This window comes from Polyergus mexicanus, unplaced genomic scaffold (genome assembly GCF_030449975.1).
Source record: "Polyergus mexicanus isolate NDT 795.1 unplaced genomic scaffold, iyPolMexi1.0 SCAF_9, whole genome shotgun sequence".
Lineage (NCBI taxonomy): Eukaryota > Metazoa > Arthropoda > Insecta > Hymenoptera > Formicidae > Polyergus > Polyergus mexicanus.
The window spans coordinates 8,569,619-8,595,118 of record NW_027223329.1 but is presented as its reverse complement, the minus strand read 5'-3'; the positions used below and the strand labels follow the sequence as shown (position 1 = coordinate 8,595,118).

The 25,500-nt window shown below is 34.3% G+C and overlaps 1 protein-coding gene across 4 annotated transcripts; it reads left to right on the top strand.

Moving 5' to 3' along the window:
• Nucleotides 1-46: 46 nt before the first annotated feature.
• Per (period circadian regulator) lies at nucleotides 47-21,214 on the top strand. 4 transcript variants are annotated; one of them, XM_070301021.1, is made up of 17 exons: nucleotides 47-420; nucleotides 4,777-4,830; nucleotides 8,472-8,656; nucleotides 11,561-11,691; nucleotides 12,028-12,223; nucleotides 12,398-12,619; nucleotides 13,991-14,175; nucleotides 14,379-14,663; nucleotides 14,891-15,043; nucleotides 17,903-18,119; nucleotides 18,247-18,629; nucleotides 18,809-18,999; nucleotides 19,233-19,390; nucleotides 19,587-19,822; nucleotides 20,034-20,255; nucleotides 20,383-20,685; nucleotides 20,792-21,214. In XM_070301021.1, exons 1-17 carry the CDS (start codon nucleotides 338-340, stop codon nucleotides 20,876-20,878), a joined length of 3,291 nt encoding a protein of 1,096 aa, XP_070157122.1. In that variant the 5' UTR covers nucleotides 47-337; the 3' UTR covers nucleotides 20,879-21,214. The 4 variants fall into 4 exon arrangements, with proteins under 4 accessions (XP_070157122.1, XP_070157123.1, XP_070157121.1 ...); XM_070301022.1 differs by having other exon boundaries at nucleotides 4,774-4,830; nucleotides 17,927-18,119; XM_070301020.1 differs by having other exon boundaries at nucleotides 4,774-4,830.
• The last annotated feature ends 4,286 nt before the right edge of the window (nucleotides 21,215-25,500 follow it).

Sequence of the window (25,500 nt, the reverse complement as noted above, 5' to 3'; positions counted from 1 at the left end):
GGCGCTCTCACTCACGTGTCTCAGAACGTGCGGCCGGCGTGGATCGGCGACGGCGCGACGGCTCGCGCGATTCAACCGCGAGAAAATCAACCAACGTCGGACAGTGCATTCTATGGCACGCGTAAGAGATCATCATCGAGCTATTGTACCAACACCGTCGATCTTCCATCGTTAATCTCAAACGGAGAGTGAAGTGAGAGATGAACCGCGAGCGCGTCACGCGTCGCGTCGCGTAACGAGGGACGTTTTCGGAGAGAGAATTAATATACGTTTTTTTTTGTTTTTTTTTCCCCAAAGAATTATTTTATTCGAAAAATAGAGAGGGAGATTGCGCACAATGGAGGAAGTATCCGTGGAGAACGCCAAGGTGTCGGACTCCGGATACTCCAATACTTGCAGCAACAGTCAATCGCAACGAAGGTGAGCGCAATTCGCAAATTTTTTTCCCGCGTTATTCAGAAATGATCACGTCGTCTCGTGTGATTTCTCAATCGTTTTCGAGTGACGGGATACTTTTCAAAAAGACGAGTAAAATATTATTTTTGTAATCTGAGATTATATATCATTAAAAGATTTCTTTTATTAAATATAAGATTATACGAGAGAAAATGTTCTTTTTTAGATCTTTTATTTATTTATTTATTTTTTTTTTGGAATTATTAAATTATGTGTAAGATTTGAATTTTTATAAACTAGCTAGCCGCGCGAACGCAATTTCTCCTCTGACATTTAATAATAATAATTTAGTACAAACAATGCGTGAGAAATTGAACATTATATATATCGAATTCATTGTAAGACTGCGCGTTGTACTATGGAATCTTTATTGACACGTGATCGATGTATGTATTTCAAAGTAACATCACACCCCGGAAAGGTTCGTGGGATACGCACGTGTAGCCTCGCTTTGCACTTCGATCGTGCATTTATTCACGATGCGATTACCTTATTAGTAAAAATAACACGGTCGTATTTATATATTTATAAAGATCTATATATCTCGGTAAGCAATTGACAGTAAAACATGATCGAATGAAATATCACATTGTTTATTTCTATGAATTTCATTGAATGGCATCGTGAAATCTCATTCGCCATAAATTATAAAATTAAATATTCTCATTTAAAAAAATATGAAAAATATTTTGCTTGATTTTACGAAATTTATTTTATTTGTTTTCTTATTTTATTTTATTTTATTTTTTATTAATTATAAAATCAAATATTTTTAAAAGATGGAAAATTATGATTTTATAATTTATAATGAATTATATATAAATAATACAATAATTCTATATCTTTTATAAAAATAATTGAGTTTGCGTTTAATTAAGGATATTATACAGTCAATTAAGACGCCCAGAATAGACGCCCGGAAATAGACGCATTATAACGCACGATGTTGAGCGTGACTCGGCGTCGCAATAATCGCAATTACGTCCCTTGGACCACAATAGCAATTTGTCCGTCACTATCTGAGTGTATGTACATCCCTTTTCGGGACATTTCCGATCGAGAAATGTTACTTTTATCTGCGATCTTCCTTAAACGGGACGCTATTGTTTTACCATTTTTTTTCACGCTACTTTTAAACGTATCATATAATATAATATAATAATTTTTCAAATAAATTGCACCGTATGATTATGCAACGACCATTATTCCGAGTGCCACATTTATTAGGGAGATAATTTATTGGAAATTGTAATATTTTAATCGATTGTCGGATAATTATATAGATTGCAACAGATTAATTCTTTCGTTCATGTTTATTGTTAGCTGCAGATCTTAGATTAATCGGTGCGCATTTCGTATAATTAGAATCATCATTAGAGATATTGAAGATTTTCAAATATTTTCGATTTTTAGAACATCGATGAGATATTTGAAAAATTAAATTTGTACCTTTAATAAAACAACGAAAATATGTTACACAGTATAAAAAAATTCATGTATTTTCTCTTTTTATAGAGGAGGGGGAGATGTTTGTTGATGAGAAAAAAAATGCATTTAAAATATATCTCTCATATTTAATAGTCGCGTTATCAATGGAGTGATCAAATGTTAATATTTTAGATTTCATGTTTTGGATTCTAGGTTTTGATATCTTACACGTTTCTTATGTTTCATATTTTTAGATTTATATGTTTTATGTTATAGGCTTTATGATTTATGTTTTCATGTTGTATGTTTTAGGGGGGTTGTAGGTTTTAAGTTTTAATTTTAAAAATTGTCAGATGTGAATTTTGGATCTCAGTATTCTAGAATTCTTGGAGTTTAAGAGTTTAAAGTTTTAAAGTTTTAAGGTTTAAAGCTCAAAAGTTATCAAGTTATAAAGTTAAGAAATTATAAGATGCAACTTTTTATAATCAAAGTGACAAAGTGTAATATATAGGTCTTACAATGTTATAAATGTTTAAATATTTATTTGTCGAATGAATGTAATGAAGAAAAAATGTATACCGGAAGCCATCCGAAACCGCAAGGCAAGGATTAAGTATAATAAATAATAAATAATGTCGTACGTTTTCTAATGCATCTCTCGGCAATTGTTTGACATTGACATGCTTTCCTCGCCGTGATGGCGAGAGGCGAGTAGTGCAACGGTGCGAGGGAGACAGAAAATCGTACACGGTACGGTTAAGGCTAACCGGTTTCCCGGTTTGTGCCGGTTGCATTTTCCACGTCCTTAGCTAATGCGGCTAAAGACGCTTGCGAAACCTTCTCGCGCGAAAACGGGTCAAACGAAAAGGAGACATTAATCAATTCACAATCTATTCGAGCGCGCGGTTCTCGCGGGCCACGTGACGGCCACGTGCAGCAATGCATCGTGAAATCTATGGCGAATTAAAGAGGATACGGATCGTCTCTTTTTGCGAATTATTAAATTCTATTCGCGACAATTAATATAAAAATAATGGAAAATTTGTAAAAAATCAAATAACAACAGCGCTCATGTGAGTTTCTTTTACCTCCAGCGATATAATTTTTGGATTATTAGAGGGTTTGTAAAAAAAAAAAGAGACGAACCCTTTCATATTGCTCAACGTTAAAGAAAGCTTTATAGTGTCACTTATAGCGAGATAATTTCGAATACAAGGTTTAATATTACGCGCAATTATTTCCGGTGAAGATTATAATAGGCGGAGACTATTATGATACAATCAAAGACGCCCTAAATGAACGGGATAATTATGTAGATGTCACAGGATAATTGCACAGGTTTCCGCAACATGTATTATAAACAAAACGCCTTTGCCGATTACGGTACGCGGAATGCGCTGTAATGTGACATTTCACTGAAGCATTTATTCCTATTTACTAGAAATTCACGAAAGCATGCGTCACGCGTTCATATGTTGAAATAAAATATTTGAGTTTCAGAATATTCGAAGCAAAAAAAAAGAAAAAAAAGAACTTTAGACCGTCATTTTATATAAAATACATTCAGATAAATTTTTATCTTTTATAAAAATATAAAATAACATATACTTATTTCATAATCGTAATCAAGGACGTAGCCTAGCCATCATTATTCCATTTTCTTTGTCTCGCATAAGCATCGAGCATAAACCGGCGAACGGGATCGATAGTGGTTGTCATCGTCGTCCTCGCGGACTAGTCACGGGGCCGCGAACGTGAAGCGATACCTTCTTATGCAATAATTTTTCTTTCAGAATAAATGCGGCCGGTCAATCGATCGGCGGCGGCCGGCAAATAATGAGGACAGTGAAAGGTTTGAGAAAGAGAGAGAGAGAGAGAGAGAGAGAGGGAGAGGTCGTATGTAAGGAAGGGCCGAACACGGTGTCACGTTTGCCGAACATGTGATCGTGGATCTTTTTTTCCGGTTAACTGCGACTGGTTTGCTGCGATTTTGAGTCGTATGAATTCGACCCCGATTTATCGAGAGTGTTGCCGAGAAAGACTAGACTATGTTCCGATTTTGCAACTATTTTGCATGGCAAGAATCCTGGCGAGATAAACGCGGATCGCGCCATGATTTCTGCAAGCCGATTGCATTCGATCTGATTATGTACAACGAATAATGCGACATTACAGGATTCGCCATTCAATGAGCGATAACAATACATTATTGCGATACATTATTTATTTCGCTTTGCGAAGTATTTTCAGATTATACCGTAATATTGCTCTTGACATAGATGAAAGGAAGAATAATAAATAATATTTGAGTTTTTAGAATTAAAGTACTTCGAATTTTTTGAAAGAGAGATTTACGTCTTATTTAAATCTATTTTCTTTTGATATTTTCTTCTAATTCTTGAAAATTTAAATTTATCTTATTCCAGACATTTTTATCGCAACAAAATATTTTTTACACTCTTGCAAACTCATATCCAAAGATATAAATATACGAGAGTATTCATTTGTCATCCATCGTTTTTATCGTTGCGAATCTGCCGCTCGGGATTTATCAGATGACATAGCGTCAGTGAAAACAGCTGGCCGAGAAATCCGACTCGATAACGCGCAGTAATTTGTCTCATTTTGTGTCAGACACACACACACACACACACACACACACACACACACATATATATATATATATATACACACACATTCCGCATTATTCGAAAAATAATATAATAAAGTTTTAAACGATCAGAATTATTGTGTACGAAGCATCGAAAATAAAAATTCGCAACTATATATATATGTATGTATACAATTTTCGTGTTATTTGATATAAAGTAGAGAAATACAATTTTCAAATGTTATCTTACGAAACGTTTTCGTTGTTTTCTGTTACAGCAGCGGCTCCGAAAGCAGTGGCTATTGCGATAGGAATCCGTCAACCTTGGGATCCAGGTAACTTCGTCTGTTGACCGATCGTTCATTAGATTTTCACAGATGTGAGAGAAATTATTAAAGTCTGAAAAAAATGTCTGATGCAGTTACAATATGAAATCTAATATACACTTCAGATATTATATATATATATATATTTATATTAATTTGCCATTATAAATTTATGAAAATGAAAGTGAACAAACGGAGCGTGCAAACGTGACATGGAATTATTTAGCGGCACTAAACGAAGCTATTTAGGGCGCTGCGTGTGAATTTATATATTTCGAGCCAATAATTTGCAGAAACGGAGATTGCCGTTGTGACATTTCTTCCACAGAATCTGCAGAAGGAATAAATAAAGGGGATCGATCGTCCTTCATAATTTTATAAAATCTGAAAAAGGCGTGGTGGTAAAGAATTCTCGTCATTCTTCAAATCGATAACTATTTCGGAGAAGCTTCACAATTTTCAGAGATTGTTTCGTAAATGAGATAATTATCGCGATTCACAAACTCATTATTATAATTCGTTAATTATATTGCGCGTGTCTCTAATTTGCTCTCGTATCGCTCGATGAATTGTAGCTCGATAGACGAAACACACGTGTTGTTTATTTCGGAATGTTACCGGCTTTAATTATCTAGTCGTACGCGCGTAGTAACTTGAAGCGGACATATAATAGTAGCGCGATCAGATTTTAATCGGATTATATATATATATATAGTCCTTAGTTTCATAACGATTTTCTCATTGTTACCTATTTTAAAGGAAATACTTCCAATTAAGAATATTTTATTAGGATACTGTGTTACACGTCGAAAAAGAAACAATACTTTTCTCAGCGTATAAGATCCCTTGTTAAAATATATATATTTTATTTAAAAAAAATACCGTACATTTCTTTTTTATCTATATTTTACAGAGATATATTTTCGATTAGGCTCAAACTTGTTCAACAAAAATATAATTTTAATGTGTGAAATATGTTCCTTGATTAAAATTCATAGTATATATATATATATTTTTTTTTAACATAATTTTTTAATACAAAAGGAAAAAATATTATAATTCTTCTTCTTTAAACAAATTAAATAATTACGCGAATATCCCGTGGCAACTTTTCCGCGAAAATAAGATCGATCGCGTTTTCAAGCGTAACCGTTGTCGCGTAACCTGCCATAACATTGCACGCTTATAGATAAAGCGTTAATTTACAATCACAGTTACACGATTATGTTCTCGATGACATCGACGCACGTGTCGTGCAACGTGCAGCTGTTGACTAAGCTATATTCTCCTGTCATATCAGATATTCTTCTGCATTTCATTGCATAATACAGAGGGATGAGGCATGGTAATAAGAAGCGTGTATCGATTTGAATATTGTGTTGAAATTCATGGCTGAAGTCGATAAAACGCGATACGATTCATATAATTAAATTATGAGAAAATTTATGCAATTATTTCATCCCCGAATCCTCTTCCTACAAACAATTTGAAGTATTATACACTATGCGATTTTACATACTTTATTAAAATTAAATTAAAATAGAACATCAAAGATTATATTTTTGCATTTAATCCATGTTAATTTCTTTTTTCTTCAATTCTCTTAAAAAATTGCGAATTAATCGCGAGACTACAAAGATGATTTTCTAGAAACTTCACGTAATCTTGAAATTAATATCGCTTCATTTATTGATCCGCCTGTATTGCCATGAACTTATTTAATTAGTAACATCAGTTGATTGCAGCTCTCATCGATGTGACGCGTTAAGACAGCAATTCTCGCACATAGCAGTTTTTCTCAATTCTTTTTGATATCTCTTTCTTTTAAATTTTATAATCCATTGCTCGAAAAATGTGTAAGAATACAGAGATCTCTGAAAAGAATTTTAAATTAATAATGAAGAAAAGGGTGAACGCAGCGATAGCTTGATCTATCAAACTCTAAGAAATCCGGATTTTACAGAAGCTAATGAAAATTATGAAATGTAAATAAAGATTAAATCTATCATGCGAATAACAAATTTTCAACAATATCATGATTATAATTCGAATATCGATAACTGCTGTCGAGCAACTGTCTCTTACAGTAATGCTTTTACGGAGACTTCGAATGAAAGCACGTTGCAATCATGCGAAACACTATTTCACGTTGCACGTTGGTTGTAACATTTACATATAGCTCCGATTCGATTAATACGCAATTGGGTAAATATACCGTCGCTAATCAGTTTATTTGAATTATACACAATTCTGATACCAGCAACATCCTGAAATTTAGGAGATTGTATATTTTAGCATATCTAAATTTATTACGTGCATATAAAATATTTTATATTATGTATATATATATTTTATAAAAAAACATTAAAATAATTTTGTAGGATCGGAATGAGATCCTTGAAATGGAATAGAAAAAAAGGGCAGTTAAATTTATCGCGGCCGTTTCATCATTAATCGATTTAATTAAACAATCGTAATACGTAAATATGTTAGATAACATCGATCGAAAAAAACCTTGAAATTATTTTGTTTCATGCACATCCATTACATTACTCGCGTATTTACAAAGTCGCATCTGCGCAATAAGAAAAGGCCTGACCAAGTTCGCGTCTGATTATGCGAAAGGATAATGATTTTACTGTCTCAGGCGCATACGATAATGGTTTGTAACAACCCCCGATCGGTAAACTATTGTAGAAGAGAAAATTCAAGAAGCAATAAATTTTTTTTTACGCCGTTAGTTATATTTGTTACGTTATTTATTATCGTGTAAATTTAATGCAGGGAAATTTCGAACATTTATATTAATTTTAGATAGATAGATAGATGATTTTAGAATCATAATTGGTCTACCAATTTACTCACTCAATTACCGTATAATAGTCGGCACTCGATGATGCAATTCGATCATGCAATCAAAAGCATTTCCGGTGAAAGCGTCTAGAGAGGATGATAGATAGTTAAGCAGACTTTCTCTGCCTCATGCAACGTAGCGGTCACGTTTTCGTTATATCAGAAACATGTAAGAGAGGGCTTTCCGGGAGAAAGCTATATCGTCTATATATTAATAGACGATTCATATCACATTGTATTGTATAAGACATTTATGTATCACTTATGATTGCAGCATGATATATTGCGTTCGTACAAAATATAATTTCATTTATTATTAAATAAATTAAACTTATCGAATAAAATATTAATTTTTGACATCTCTTCCAAGGTTTCGTGGAGAGAGATTAGTCCAACTTACGTCTCGATTAATCCATCAGAATTATTTTTAATAATCATTATCGATGAATCATCTCGATGTTGTCTCGCGAATGTTGCATTCGCGACATAAGGGAGAAAAGACGGGGAAAAAATTTATATATATTAATATATATTAATTATGTAATAATTAATTATGTTAGCGTAATTAAGTCATTAAATTGATTAGTATTAAATAGATATCGCATTATTTATTCTTTCGATTGTAAAAAAATATGTAAATTGTATAGTTAATTTACATTTAAAATATTTATTTGTATCAAATATAAAAAGAATCGCGAAAATGATAAATTTAAATCGTCTTTTAACGATATTTGATATAAATTCGGCGAAGGATTATACGATGTCTCACACAATTTTATATGTATTGTGTGTATCAGCAATGAGACGTTCCCGCAGCCGATCAGCAAGAGAAAGGACAAGGAGTACAAGAAGAAGAAGTCGAAAACAATATCGGCGCTTAACGCCTCCGGGACGGAAGTCGGCGTCTTGAACACGTCACCGGAGATAGCGTCCTACAACACCATCACCCCCACGAGCACCGGCGTGCTTGACGAGAAACCAGGTTGGTTTTGCGATCCACGAAAGACGAAGAAACGAGTGCACGCAAACTGTCTGTGATTTTTTTTATCTTACGAGTCGCTCTTGATTCTTTTTTATTTTCTCTATCAAATAGATTCGAATTTTAAGTTACAAAGTTTTGTTATCGATCTGCAAAGAGGAGAGAAACATAATAGACTTTGCCATAATAATTTTATTATCGATCGAAAATAATTGTCGTTCAGATAACGTTTAATTTTCTGTTTCGTTTGATTGTACACGCTTCGTTTTCACTCGCAATGAAGTGAACTTAAACTAGGCATACTTGCTTTAACACTCTTGCCAAGCAAGATTGCTTTCGCCAGTCTCACTCACAAATATGAATATTGATACCCGCAAAACTTTACTCACTTACACCTGTTGAATTAAGTCTATATCTCTCGCGACGAGAGATCGAAATCGCTGTACATACGTCGCGAACCTTTTGTACCCTCTTCCCGACTTCTTTAAGTTTCGCTTATTCTCCGATCCAAGGCTTCCGTTCAACCATCATTTCACGGTCAATATCTCGTTGGAATGAAGATACAATCTCGTCGAACATTTCGAAGCTAACGAGATTGTCGTTAAAAATTTAAGCTAGATGAAAGAAGGAACAAAATATACGATTCTAGAGCGCGTCAAAGCATAATAGATATACAAACATAAAAATAAAATCTTTTTAAATTGTAGTAGCAAAAAAAAAGAGATTAAAAATTTGAACGCATAATTCTCGAGAGAATATTTTCACGATCAACGCGAGTTGTCATTTTAATACTTTCACGAAACGCGCATACTCGTCTTCGTAATCAAAATTGATCCGCATCCGCCATCGGGCTGCTGGTGACCCGAAAGAGATACACCTTATGTCATACTTTGATTTCACTCAATTAAAGTCGCACATGCGACACGCGGGTATCATCACAGATTTCTTAAAAATAGCGTCTTTTTTGGCAAGGGAAATATGGAAAGTTTTTTTTTTTTTTTTTTTTTTTTTAGCAGCGATTAATGATTTTAAAATAGTATCATCCGTTATCCCCCTTAAATTTCGCATTTTCCAATTTTTTTTTCAGTGTCACGCATTCCTTTTTGTATTCTATAAATATTTATGATTGTAAGATGGTGCGAGGATTTAATTAAATAAAAATTCAATAAGAATTGCGAGGCGTGAAAAAAAGAAACAAATAGGAATCAAAAAAACTTGATAGAGAAATATGTAGTAAATTCTTGAGAGAATGATTTTTCCTGTCGGTTTGAGAAATTTATAGGCATCGCATACGCATTGTAAAGTCTTGTTTCTTTCTCGGGAACACGTGACAGATTTCAATACACGCGAGTTATATAAACTATCGAGAACTTCTGATGGATCAATAAGCTAAGCGACGAAGCCAAATAAGTTTAATCGCGCGTTTAAAACGTGAAACTTAAATTACGATACAGATTCGTTTTTTTTTTTGTTTTTTTTCCCCCCGCAAAGGAGTGTGTTATACAATGCGTTGATGTAATGACGTGAAAATTTTCAAACTAAAAATCATTTGTTCATTTTTATCCGTGATACATGATCTGCGTAATTAGAGTTTTTACATTATTATTACGGAGAATCACTCGTATTTTTAGCGAGTTAATGCCAACCCTCCGAGATGTGTTAATTGGAACTATAATGTGCACGTTACGAAATCATCCACGTTCTGTGTCCTCGCCAACGCGTTATTTCTTATAATTGTTTATGTCGATATTTATTTAAAGTTTATTAAATGTTTGTTTAATTTAATTCCTTTCACACACACATACACACACACACACACACAATGGACGAATTAAATATAGAGCTCTTAAAAAACCGTTTTTTATTAATGATAAATTTAATGTCGCTTCTTGCTTATAATTTTTGGTCTAAATAATAGAATATTACATATACTGTATATAATATACACGTTATCTGGATATGTAAGATTGAGGAGGATTTGAAAATAAAGTTGCGAAGCATGATAATTTCTTATCGAACTTTTGTACAACGAAAATTTTTTGTAACTACTATTGTTGCTACTCGGAGATGTATATTTTGAGAGAAAAGGAAATTTAGATCGAATGAAAGGACAATACATCATTGTAATATATTGTCATAATATAATTAGCACCGCTTTCACTTAAATGCCATCGTATTGCACGTGTGTATCCCACGCGTTCGCAAAGAAATGCCTTTCACCGGGAAGCGACGACACACCTGGTTTGTAATGTACAGCTGGGAAGGAATGGCATTGAATTTTCCAGCGTATTCTTCCAGCAATCGTTTCGGTTACGCGATTTTACGACAAAGTACGAATTACAACGCGGTTACTTTGGACTAAGGGAACATAGAGAGAGCACTATTTTCCCTAAATTCTTGCACTCGCTCATGTTACAAATTCCAATTTTGATGCACAATTTAGTTACAAATTCCATCCTTTCGACTATTCCTTTTAAAACAAGAAAATATATTATAGATATATGATTTATACATATAAGAAATTTATATTTTAAAAATTGTTCTATTTTTTTGAATATTTTTTTTCTTTTTTTTTAAATTAAATTATTTAATTTACATTACATACATGCTTTGTTTTATTTTACACTTGCTATGGACAGCATATTATGAAAAGATCTCTCGAGAGAGATGCTCTCGAACATGCTTTCTTTTTTTTTTTTCTGACATTTATCATATCTTTCTCGAGTATTTTGATATTAAGACGTCAGATCAATATTATTGAGCTTATTCAGATAAAATATCTACAAAATATGTATATTATGAATTTTTTCCCCCTTTTCCGCTTCATTATTCCCTAACTGTCAGCTTCTCGGACAGATGATCCGAAAGATAACGCAATAATGAGAATTTTTTTTGACGTAATTCTAGAAGAGGTAGCCGTAGAATTAGTGGATGCAACGAATCCTGGCGAACACAACAGTGATATCATCGCAGATCCGGAACCAGCAGAGCTTGCTTCGTGGCCGATATCTCTGGATGATTCTACTTCTCAGGCCAACGTTAGTATACGTAATAGAGGGAGGAGAATTAAAAATCAACGGAAAGCATAGAGAATCTCTCGTGAAACTATAATTGGTATCGTGAAATAAACTTGGCATCGTGATAACTTTAAGTATCTACGATGATTTTTAGCATCGGAATCTCGCCGTTAATAATCGCGTCGCATTTACTTTGTCCTCTGGTTTTTTTTTAAATTTTAATTTTTTAATCGCACGTCTGTGGAATAAAAAGTCAAGGATCTAATATCACGTTATCATTCGCGTTAAAAGTATTAATAATGTTAATGCGTCACTGTGGATCATTTCCTCCTCTTATCTACCGGGTGTGTCCTGTAGGAGGGATTTTGTGCGGTGATTTCAATGCATGACGGCCTCGTGTTATACACAACCCCGTCGATAGTCACTGCCCTCGGCTATCTCAAGGATGCCTGGATTGGCCGATCCTTCATCGATTACATACACCCGAAGGATAAGAACACGCTGGCCGATCAGATCAATGCCATCGCTTCGCAACAGGAAGAGCGGTCTAAAGGTATATAAAAATTATATCCGACGAATATCTTGTCAAAAAAGGATCTCTTGCTCGAGAAATTATATATTTCTTTTCAACAGATATTTTTTTAAATAATTATATTTTTACGAATCAGTATTTTTGAAATTCTGTATTCTTCTTTGACATTTGAATGGGATCTATTGGTTTTTTAAGGCATCGACGGTAGAAGGGCGAGCTTGTTCTGCGGCTTGCGAAGATTCACCAGATGCAACGTGCCAAATGGACATCGCGCGGACGTTAGATCGAACTTGTACCTGACATTTCACCTGACCCTATCGTTCCGTGATTTCCGGGACCGGACGGCCGAACAAAAGCCCAGCAATCGAGATGTGTTTCTCGTAGTTACCGCCCAACCCGTCCATTCTGCATACAAAGGTAGCCTAGTTTAAGATCTTCGACTAGGTCCGGCCGGCGAGAGGACTCGATAATTACAGACAGTCGGTTTTTATTATTGCAAAACTAGCTAGTAAACAGACAATTTAGCGCAATCATGATCCGAGAATGAGTGATTTCGAGTTTCAGAAAATTGATTTTCAAATCAAGTTACTTCAATTGCTAGCGGATTTCTCGCAACTAACTCTTTTCACATTAAAATTTTTTTTCTCGCTAAAAATTGTTAAATCTTCCCTGCAAATGTATTAACCGCATGAAGTATATTTTAATGATCAAGTATTTGAATGATCAAGGTAAAGTTTCGTCGAATTAACTTGAATTTACAGGATAAAATATCTAGGATGTATCCGAAATATACAAAAAAGAAAAAAAAATACAAAATCTTTGCGCTGTAATAACTTTATAATTACGATTAATCAAATTATCAATTATTTATTCATCTCCGAAATACATTTCTTGTCATGTTTGAGAATCGAAAAATTTAACATTCACTGCTCGCTTAATCGAGCCTTGTCGTTGGGTCCGACCTCGTCGACAATAGTCATAGTGTGAGTTGGTGGTTTCCATGGAAAACGTCTAAAGCGAAGGTAACTTATTTTCAATTTTTTCAAAGGCGGTGACACTATGACGGTATGTTGATTGCCATTTTTGTCGTTGTGTTCTTTTCCGAACCGTTTCTTCGTTTAGTTTGGAGACCACTGTTATGAACGCTCTTAGACTCGCGGCTAAGTATTCGCCAGCTTCGCTTTTTTTCAACACATAAAAGATTTACTTATTTTCGATCACAATGCACATTCTTACGCACGCAAACTTCGCCATCAAGTGTTCGATTTTAATTTCAAGCGATTTCGAATTTTCATTTACATCGGTGGGTTTCGTGTTATTTAAATTTTTTATTTCGACGGTACTCTTTGGAATTTTTTTTTTTTTTATTCGATTTATACACACGATGTATTTATTATCAAATTATTTTTATATTATTACAATACATTATATTTTACAAGATTGTTGTTACACATTGCATTCTTCCGAAAATGACATATTAATATAGAAAAAAATCCTAAAAAAAAGATAATATTCCGAAATGTTTCTTCGTAATTATTATGGAAATTCGTACAACCCACACACACACACACACACAAAATATAGAGCTGATATAGAGATAACTTCGAGATAACGTCGAGAAAGATGGGCCTTTTATATAACTATGCAATTAATCGATTGATCTTACAATGTGCAAATTTCCACACTGCAGCTTATCGACGCCTAACCATGTCGTAACAACTAAGATTCTCACTGAAGATAATAATTCTCGACGAGAGAGAATGACCCCAACCTTGTCGTTATTCGCAGCGCCAGAAGAAACAATAATATCTTCGATATTCACGACCCGCCACACCGCGACATGCTATTTATCTCATGTCGATCCCGATGTAGTCCAATACTTCGGCTACCTACCACAGGATATGGTTGGCCGTTCGCTGTTTGACTTCTATCATCCCGAGGATCTACCCTTCATCAAAGACATCTATGAGACTGTGAGCATGAGCCCTCCCTCGCCCCTCAAAAAGAAATCTAGGTTCCTTTTAGTTGTGTGTGCACGCATGAAAAAAAGTGATGATAATAAAGGGAGAAAGAGAGAATGAATGCGATCCTGACGAGAAGAAATAGGAAGAGCGAAAGAGCGTTCTAAGTTTACGTAAAATTATTCATGTTGGTTCCTTTATTCGTCGTTGAATAGGTGATCAGGCTAGAAGGCTCTTCCTTCAGATCGAAGCCGTACAGATTCATCGTGCAGAACGGAGGCTGCGTCGTCCTCGAGACCGAATGGTCATCCTTTATCAATCCCTGGACGAAAAAACTAGAGTTTGTCGTAGGTCAGCACCGGGTGCTCAAAGGGCCAATGAATCCGGACATCTTTCGCGTGCTGTCCGACACCGATTGCAGCTATCTGGCCAATATAAGTGAGGAGGTGCTGAAGGAGGCTAAGATCATTCAGGGCGAGATACGAGCGCTCCTCGACGAGGTAACGACATATACGCGTTACTTGTATGGTACAATTTGAATGTGTCCGTTAGTAGAAAAAGAAGAAACTGAATTACAATCATTGTTATCTTATTGCAGCTCTTTAATGTCGCAATTATAATTCTTTAATAGCGCGACGAGACTTAATATTATCCACAGATGAAGTAAGCCAACTCATTCTTTAACGTGTTTTCTCTTTTTTTCTATCGTTTTTCTACATGTGCGCAGAGCGTCCAGCGAATGTCAGATATAACCGAGCTCGATGTATCAAAACGATGTAAGGACCTAACGTCCTTTATGGAAAATCTGCTCCAGGAGACGAAGGCGCTTGGCGTCAACAAGGATGGACTTCTCACGGCGGACGAACTTAGGAGCTTTTCGGTGATTATTAGCTACGTTTTAGTATCGCCGAGAAAACGCTGTTACGCTAATTACCACTTACGCTCCGCTCTGGTATGCTACAGAAAGAAAACTCTAATACATATCTATAATATATATAATAGATACTTAATAATAATACTATTTAATAGTACAATGTGAAAGGTAATACTCTCGTAGTCGTTTAATCTTTTCATTGATGCACGATATACTTTTCCGGTAATTCGTTTCTGAATCTTTGAAGAAGACAGAAAAGAATTAAAAAATCGTGATGATTGCGCGACATTGGAAGAGACGCATTGATGTCATCGGGAATGTTCTCCCTTTTTCCGCATTCAAAATTGTAGCGAAAAACGACGTACTGAAAATGTATCGTGACCAAAAGAGAAAAAGTAAGTTGTTCGTAAGAGAGGCCGGTGATTCCCGCTCTTGAACATTTCCTTTCTCTCCGCAAATATGGCATGATGTAAATAGAACTAAAACAATTCGTAGAACCTCTAATCGATAAGACTTTATGGTAACGCGCGTCTACACGAAGTAACCGGAAACTTTCGCCTGTCGCTCGTCTCTTCTTGTAGTTCTTCTCTATCGTTATATCTTTGATATAATTGCCATTAAAACAGTGCGTTCGACGATATCCCGAAAGGGCTCAATATAAAATGTATATTTTATGATTAACTTATGTGTACAGTATTTTCTTTAACGATCTTTAACTGAACACGAATTCTTTAATTTTCTATAAGTATCCGATTTTTTTTTTAAATAGTTCAATTAAATAAATAATTATCGTTGAATTAAAAAAGATTCAATTAAATTATTTTTAAAATTATATTAAAATGTCAAAGTGTTAATCAATATTGTTAATTTATATTAATGACACTGTTCACACAAAGTTCCATTGAGCACCACCTTGATCTTTGGATGAATAACAGTCTTCTGTAAAGCGGTAGAGTTATTAAATTTCTTGTAGATAAATTTCCATCATAGATTACCGTTGAATAAATTTTTTAATCATTTATTTAACAATAATTTCAATTATTTATTTATCTAAATTATTGAAGATCGTAATCAGATCAAGGCGGATCTCGAGTTCGTTTGTGATATCGATTACGTAGCACTGATGAAAACTGAGATCGCGCTGCGACTTGCAAAAAGATTCTCGCTGCTTCTCCAAAATCTTTTTAGAAGGGCTTAGTAGAGTTAAGATAAAGGTGAGTAGATCCCCCAGAGTACTTCGAAAGAACGGAAATGCGAGCTATAAGAGATACTCTCACAGAAGCTGTAACATAAACAGTGATTAGCAGAGAAAAACCTTTAATCAAGAAGCCATTAAACTCTTTTGTATATATAGACACAGATTAAGAAATTAATGCCGATAATGGATAAGCGTCAATTTCAAAACCTTGTAGGCACTGATTGTTCGGTAAGTTCCATCGTCATAGATTAAAGTATTCTACGTATTTCTTTTGTTGTTTATCTTTTTTGTTTCACACTCGCTATTATTATTTCTCGATAACGCGATAAAAGAAGCGATCGTAAGCGGTGGGAAACCCGTTTATCTCTACTGCGTTTCTCAAATAAGAAATCAACCTTCTGGATTGTGTGTGTGCGGAGATTTCGCTTCATTAGTCAATTTACCAAGACTTTTGGATACTCTTTTAATCAACATGCAATCGATATGCATATCCTTCCACTCTAAGATCCGATAAAAATCGATCAAAAACGAAGATTTGAATAAATTATTTTTGTTTCGTTTCTCTTCAGAAAACTTCGGAGATCTTTTCGCTCTTGTATCATGCAATTTTTCTATTGAATAGCAGTCTTCAGTATTCTTATTTAAATTTTTTTACTATCGCGATTATCTTCGCCAGCGATGCTATATCGAAATATATATGATATTTTATACGCAACAACATATTTTTTGAAATTCTAGTTTATATCTGTCGTGTCGGAAAATTATTATAGAATGATATTCATAATAACTGGTGAACTTTTTCACTTACAAGGTTTTGAAGCTAATGACAGAGTATGAACGGGCGAGAATATGAAGAAAAGGAATATGAAGAAATAGAAAAGAATATGCGGATGATTATTGATGAATTGACTATTCAATTTTGATACTATATTTATGTATTATGTCGTTAGTTTTTGCTTTGAAAAAAAGTTTTTGCTTTGAAATTTCATTTAACTTATTATTTTGTATTCTTTTTTAATTTTCACATTTTTTTCAATTTATTCTTATTGCTTATGTTTTTTTATTATTATTAATACGCATAGTATTTTCAAAGAGTTGAATGAAAGATGGAACAAGAAAAATGAGAATAATGATGATGATAATAATGTATGAGAAGAGAAGAATGACAAAAATACATAGAATAAAGAATAGGAGAATCGAAGTGGTCATTGGAATCATTATAATATCGATCACAATTCAGATTTCGACGGTATGAAACGCTCGTCTGCGATACTGGAGCCGCGAGCTCTACCGCTTCCAATTGATCCAAGAGATTGATCAGGAGAAGGGAAATAATATAGATTCGACGTAACGAGGGATATTGTGATCCGAACGGTGCTCGCATGATTGATTGATCGATTCTAAAAAATTCTTTGCTGTAAATAACGCACTAATAATCTGCACGGTGTTTGGTTGCAGGAGCTTGCGCCGCAAGCTTGTGAATGAACGGTCGTAGATTTAATGTATGAGTGAGGGTTTTCCAACACTTCTTTCTAGCAAGACTGATCTCCGCCAGTGCTGCCGGCATACTTACTCACTGCTCATGCAAAAACTTTACTGATCCCGATAACGATGTTAAATTACATCAATGACAACTCGTATTAAGTTTCTACAATATACTTTGAAAGGGATCACGCAATCCCTTGTTGCAGGAGCATGATAGCGTGATGCTTGGTGAGATCTCGCCCCATCACGAGTACTATGACAGCAAGTCCTCCACGGAGACGCCACCGAGTTACAATCAGCTCAATTATAACGAGAACATCGAGCGTTTCTTCAAGAGCAAACCGTTCGTCACCACCGGCAGCGACGAGGAGAATGTCAATTCCATCAATGACGAAGGGGGTAAGCCATTATCTTCGTTATTCTCTCCTTTTTTTTATAAATTAAAAATTCGAGACATACATATTTTGTTGAGACAAATTTTTCGGGAGGAAAATCAAGGGAGGATCAAAGTCCGTTGTCTTTTCAGCGAGGAAGTGCATGTCGCCGATAAACGGCAGCGGTGCGAGCGGCAGCGGTAGCGCCGAGAATTTGAGCAGCGGTTCCAACAATCAGACGAGCTCGGCCAGTCGAGGCGACGCCTTCATCACAAGCAATAGCAATGCGACGGAAAGTTTCAAACTGCCCACATTGACTGAGTCACTGCTGAATCGCCACAACGAGGACATGGAGACGCTAATGATGCAGAAACACCGAGAGCTGCGTTCCAGCATTAAGAACAGTGACAAGCTGAAGGACTCTCGCATCAAGATCGAAAAGGGCAACGCGACCGACCAGAGCACCCATTACGTGAATCAGAGTCACGGGATCAAGAGGAGCGGCAGTCATAGTTGGGAGGATGAAAGCTATAAGGTATCTTTTCATCTTTCTCACATGGCACGGATAGATATTTACTATTCCTGATTTTCCAATGTTAAAGATATGAGATAGACATATAAATATATATGAAATACACAAGTTATAAAAGCGAGTAAAAAATGTCTAACAATAAATAAGATTTATACGAGTCTAAAAGGAAAATATGGAAATAGATATCAAAACACGATAAAATCTCGAGGACGAGCACGGCAGGTCCGGCGAACCTGACGACCACCGTCACCAGTATGAGTCTTGATCAGTCGACTGTGGTGCAAACGGGGACGAATATTAACATGTGGCCATCGCTGCCAGTTACCGTGCTCCCCTCCTCTGTATCTGCTCAACCTTGCGGTTCCTTTCACACGTAAGAGCTCGCTCTCTTCAAATATTAATATTATATAATATAATAGTGAATTTTATATACATACATATATATGTATATATATATATATATATATATATATATATATATATATATAGACACTATCGTAAAATTAATTATACAATATATAATAACAGAAATTAGACGTGATATTAGAGAAACAATTACGAGCCATATGAAAGTAAATTGTTTTAAACACATCATGCACTTTTCAGCACCAATTCGGAGGCGACACCGAAATTTTCCTTATTTTCACCGGTAATACCGGTATATTACGTGCCGATGTCGCAACCCAGTGAACCCACGGCGCCGATGTCATCACCCCGGGAGAAACTCGATCCACCCTCGATGCAATCGATGCAGCATCCTTACAGTAAGTGTCACATTCGACTTAGAAATAAAGGGATTTATAAAAACATTACTCTTAATTATCGCAAATACGTTTCTTTTGATTAGCGATAAATGTTCTCCAGATCTAGATCTCTAAATTTATCAAACTTATAATTGAAAAAATTGATACATTAATAAGCAGGATACATACTAGAAAATAATATTAATGTTTGTTCCAGTGTCTTATGTTACAACAGCGATGACCGGGATGATCTATCCAGCCATGATCGGCGCGTCGTCGCCGTGCGCGATGATGTATCAGCCGTTTTTGACACCGGAGCAAGCGCCGGTGCGCGAAACCAACCAACAACCGTCCAACAACAAGTGTCCGGATTATAAACGACCGGCTAGTCAAGCAACGAGTGTCAAGGCCGAACCGGGGAGTATAATGGCCATGTCCGAGTCCTCCAAGAAGGTAAAATCTCCGCTAATTGACATTGACTTTGGTACATACCTCACCATATACAAAAATTATCTGTCATAGAGAACAATTGAAAAAATCGTATTTTATATTATTGAATTTTGAACAATTTTAATATTTATAAGATTGACTGGAAATTTACATTCTCGGAACGATTCTGCGGAGAAATGTTACTTTATATTGTAATTTTAACTATTCCGGATAGATTCTGTCACCGGGCGGGCTGTTCTCGTCGTGCGTGAGCAATGACGGCGGCTGCTCAAGCGTGGCGGATCTCGTGACGCCGATGAGCATGAAGGAGCATCGTCGGCCGATCGATTACAAGGAGGACGAGTCGAGTTCATCCAGTTTCTACAGCAGTTTTTTGTATAAGAGCAGCGACAGCAGTTGCAATCCAGACCAGAAGACGTGCGAAGTCTCCTCCGAGGTAAAAAATCAAATGGCGCAGTGCCCGAAAGATGTCCAAAAAACGTTTCAATTTTTTGTACGACTTTTAGATGCTTTTGAGACCTCTCCAATGTATAATCAATTATAAGGATATAATAAATGTACAGGAACACATCAAGTGTCATCAAGGAATGCGAAGGAAGGAGCCGCCTTGGTTGGAGGGCGTTCAATTGACGCCGGAATTGATCTACAAATACCAGATGCATCCGAAGACATTGAACGATGTGCTGAAGGTCGACATGAACACGATGAAGAAGTTCAATCAACCGTTTCTGGTGAACGATCAGCTGGGACAACTTTATTTGGATCTGGAGTTGGAAGGCTTTGGTACGGAACTCGTTCTCGAGGATGGGATCACGTCGAACGGAAGCGACAGCGGAAGCAGCAACGGCAATTGGACCGAATCGCAGGTGAGAATAATCAATAAAAAAGAATTGCGAGATTTTAAAAAAGATTAAAAAAAAAATCTATTTTACATAGCACGATCCGTTTTTCCCTTTTGTTTTTTCTATTTAGCGCAAGCAGAGAAAAATGGTGAAGTACGGCAAACTGGTAATGATCCATGAGGAGAATGCGCCTTTACCGCCTCCATTAGCATCTTAAGATTATATCTGCCAACATTCGTAGGAAATGCAGTCGGGCAGATCTAAAATATCATTGAGCTTAAAGTGAAGTTTATTTCGTCATGCTTGCATTTCTTTCAAATAGATACAATTTTTAGATTATATTCTCGTACTTTCTCTCTTCCACTTAGATATACGTTTGGTTTTTAAAAATTATCGAACAATTTAAGTTTTGTCTCGAATAATTTTCAATTCAATATATAATAATTATATATATAATATAAAAATATATACAATTTAATATATATTTTCAATATGTAAAGAACAATAATTTTCTCATTGCACTGTTATCTATGTTTTCAATTACTTGTTTATACTCGAGATAAAAAAATTAAGATTCACTCTTAAAATTTTAAGATGAAACTAATTTTTGGTTGCGATAAAATATTTGAAAGTGTAATGTTTTTTTTTGTAACTATAAGTATTTTATTCTATTTTTCAACACTTCGTTAAATTCATCGATCAAATATTGATGAAGGTTAAATTCTTTCTTTGATACGTAATATTTATCAGCGAATTTTAATCGAATGATAGAGAATGAATAGAATTTTTTGAAAGTCAATTGAACAGTTCTAATGGAGAAAGGACAAATGTACATAAACACATACATGGATTGATGTACATAAACACATACAGACACACACACATACACATACGCGCGCGCGTGAATGAAATGCACTTAATGAGGGAGTAAATTTATCGACGTTTAACAATATATACATGCGCGTTTCTTATGTCTTTTTCGAAAAAAACCGATTTGATGAATGATTCCAATCTGGTTGCTGAAAAAAAATTGATTCAGGTCTAAAGCTCGGAGATTTTTGAAGATGCCTTAATCACAAGCAGTTTGAGTATATTTTTAAAAATTGTCAACGCGAAATGTGGAGCGCATAATTAAAGACATATGAAATTACTACAAAATATTTGTACTTGTGTGTGTATATATATATATATATATATATATATATATATATATATATATATATATATATATATATATTATATCCGCATACAGAACATATCCTAGAATTATCAAATGTTCTCTCAATCACGAATATGATTGAAAGAATTTATTACGCGATGATTTGGGGAAATATTCTGTTGAATAGATGATATGTATAATTATAATACTAATATATGAGAATAGGAAGAATGACTGGTTTTCTTCGCAACGCGAAAGCAAATATAGTACAAAAAGAATAACGTTTGACACACATATATCTATATACAGATATAGATTGCGTTCCGATATTTACTGCCAGTACTGAAAATCTATGGTTTATCACTATAGACTTTTAGTACTAGCAGCGAATTTTGGAACAAGGCCATTGTACATATACAGAGTGTTTATAAAGTTTGTCTCCCTATATTTTGGAAACGGCTCAAAATTTTTAAAAGAATACGCAAAAGATTGTTAAATTCAAGATGACGCTAAAATTTTTCTTTTTTTATAAAACCAAAGTCAAATCTGAATTTTTTATGGAAAAGACTTAAAAAAGGAACATTTTTATACCTCGAACGTTTTTTTAAAGATTTTCCAAATGGGAGTAATGATTTTCTTTAAATTGGCTTTTTCAAACTTTGACCCTAAATAACTCCCGAATAGATCAACATATCAATCTCCGGTTTGCGCCAAAAAATTTTTTTTTTTATGCACTTTCAAACGATATACTACAATATGGAAGATTTTATTTGAAATTTTTGAGTTGATATCTCCCTGGGGCACCCCTTTGGAAGACAATTCCCCAATCTCCTTAAAAGAGTAGTCCCTTGAAATGATCGAACATGTATTTTTCATAATTTTGAGCCGTTTCCGAAATATAGGAAATGGGGATAGGTTTTATAGACATCCTGTATACATAGTACATACACCAATTTTCAATATTGTCTGTAATATTCGTTTGTATTATTAGCAATGTATATGAATTTATAATTACAATCGATTTTGTATGTTTGTATGATTTTATTAATGCAAAGATATTTTATACGGGAAATGCACGTGCAATAGAAAGAAAATACTTTGATCAATAGCGTAATTCTCGTGTAGATATTCTACTTTTTTATCGTAAATTTTGATACTCTTTTTTTGTGAATATTTGTACGCGATTTTTGATACTCTTTTTCGCGAATGTAAAAATCACTTTTACAAATGTTATACGAAAAAGCGATTTTGCGAAAATTATAACAAGCTTAGATTAGTTTCGCCTTTCTTTGTACGATGTTTAATTCTTTTGTTAAGACATTTCCATGAAAATAGGAAGAAAGGCCAATAAACATATCAGATGTTTCGGAGAGATATAAATATATATCGATAATGAAATATATTTTTTATAGCGTTGGTTTATATTTTATAATTTTATAATTCTCGTAGTGTTACTTATATTAGACTCACGAATTGAATTGGCATACAATAGCTGATACTACAGAAATAATAATTCTCAATTTATTAAAAAATTATTAACAGTAATTGAAAAATTTTGCTTACTTTATATTAATATCAATTTCGCTTATAATCGATGATCAACAATGTATTTTTCGACAAAATTCATATACATTTATTTCTGTTAAAAATCTTAACATTCGTATACGTTTGCAACCGAAAGCCTTATCAGAAAGCGGTTAAAACCATCAAATTATGCTATAATGTGCGTTTCATTCAAGATTTTGCAAAATTTTAATTTTTGTAAAATTACGTGACGTATGTAGCTTCTAAGGATTGCGATTTCAGGAGAGAAAAGATCATCTCCTAGAAGCTACATCGCACACTGCATCACAATTTGTACATTGGACATTTTTTATATTTCTGGAAGATATTTTAGAGCAAGTATATATAGGATGATACATATATATGACTAGATTAACTAAGGAGAGATCTATATTTACTTATTGTTAGATTTATTATATAATACATGTGTTTTTCTCTCACAGAACTAATTATATTTCTACGTCAGTTTCTTCTGGCAACTGTAATTTTCCTCGAATAAATCCTCATTAAATAGAACTTAACAAAAAATAGAATGGTAACGTGATGACAATTGCATAAATTTAAGTTTGTACTATTATTATACATCATGTGTTTAAATAATAGTCCACGTGAGAGAGAAAACTGATCGAATTTTGCGGTATTAATCACGTTAAAAAAAGAAAAAGGAAAAATTCGAGTTATATAATTATAATCGGACAGTCCGATGATTTGTTCGTAAACCTATTTCAGAAATTTATGGACCAATTAGCACGAGCATTCTTTTTAAAGAATCCGAATGTTACGATGATGATGCGTTCAATGCGGACATTTTGTACATGACACGTATTTGTGCATATATCGCGCAACAGGTACGGCGTGTTGTCGACACATAGCGTTTGCCGTCCGCGATATCGATAAGAGAAAATATTTTATATACCGACTATTTATTAGCAGATCGAGAGATTTCGCGGGACGGAGAGATCCCCGGAAACTCGGAAAATCTAGTCTAGTAATTTATTATAATCCATAGCTGTGTTTCGCTTTTATAAACGTTTTCGTATGAGGGGAACTATTTTCTACGTGAGATCTTGCACACAGCGATTGTATCTCGTACACGAAAGAAACGACACGTAGGATTATCGATGCTGGATTTTAGCGACCATTTTCTTGTCTTATCGAATTTTATATATTTTCTTATACAGAAAATACATAGCAGTTTTATCGTTATAAAGAAAAAAGTGAGTTTGTGTTGAAATTAATTATTATTGAGTTTCGATATTTTATAGAATAAAGTATAGTAATAATAAATTTTCAGAGAGAATTGCGTTTTACAAATAATAAAAATAATACATTCTCTTTCTCTAATCGGAAGATTAGAGAGAGAGAGAGAATGTATTATTATAATTAATATATATAGTATGTAGAACAAAATGTCTTTTAAAATCCAGCCTGCGATTTTCTCGATTATGCAGCTGAAAATGATCGACCATCGTTGCGCTAGCACAAATTTTGCGATCTCCTCAAGGAATTATTCCTGAGGAACAATCACCTTGATCCTATAATTAAGGATATTCTTTTCGAGAATGACTCAAGGCGTTAATAAATGCAATCGTAAAGTTTAACGTAGTATAAGACATTTGTGTAATTCGTCAAGTTTACAGAAATGTGTCGGATGAGCTTTTTTTCTCTCTCTTTAAAGAGAAACTTTAGTAAATCGATCGAGTGAATTAAAGAAAAGATGCGATGATGTGATGATAAATATAGAAGAGGAACTTTTTCCTGAGGGACTTTGTCCCTCCACATCTCTCTTCGTTCATCTAACTCTGTTCAGATCGTGCATCCCCAGAAATTCTTATTTTTCTTTGGCCATTTTCTTTTTTTTTCGCTTATTACATACAGATTAATATACAGATCTCTTTAATGAAACGCGCGCCATCTTGGCGATCTTATCGTACAAGTACAAAGGACAAAATATCGAAGCCGCGAAAAATCTCTTTTCTCACTTCAAAGTATCTTTATTAAAATTTTAATAAATAAATAATATAAATTTCTATTTTCTTTTCTTTACGAGTATTTTTTAGTACTAGAATATTTTTTTAAACTTGGAATATAATTTTCTAAGTATGTATAATTTTAGT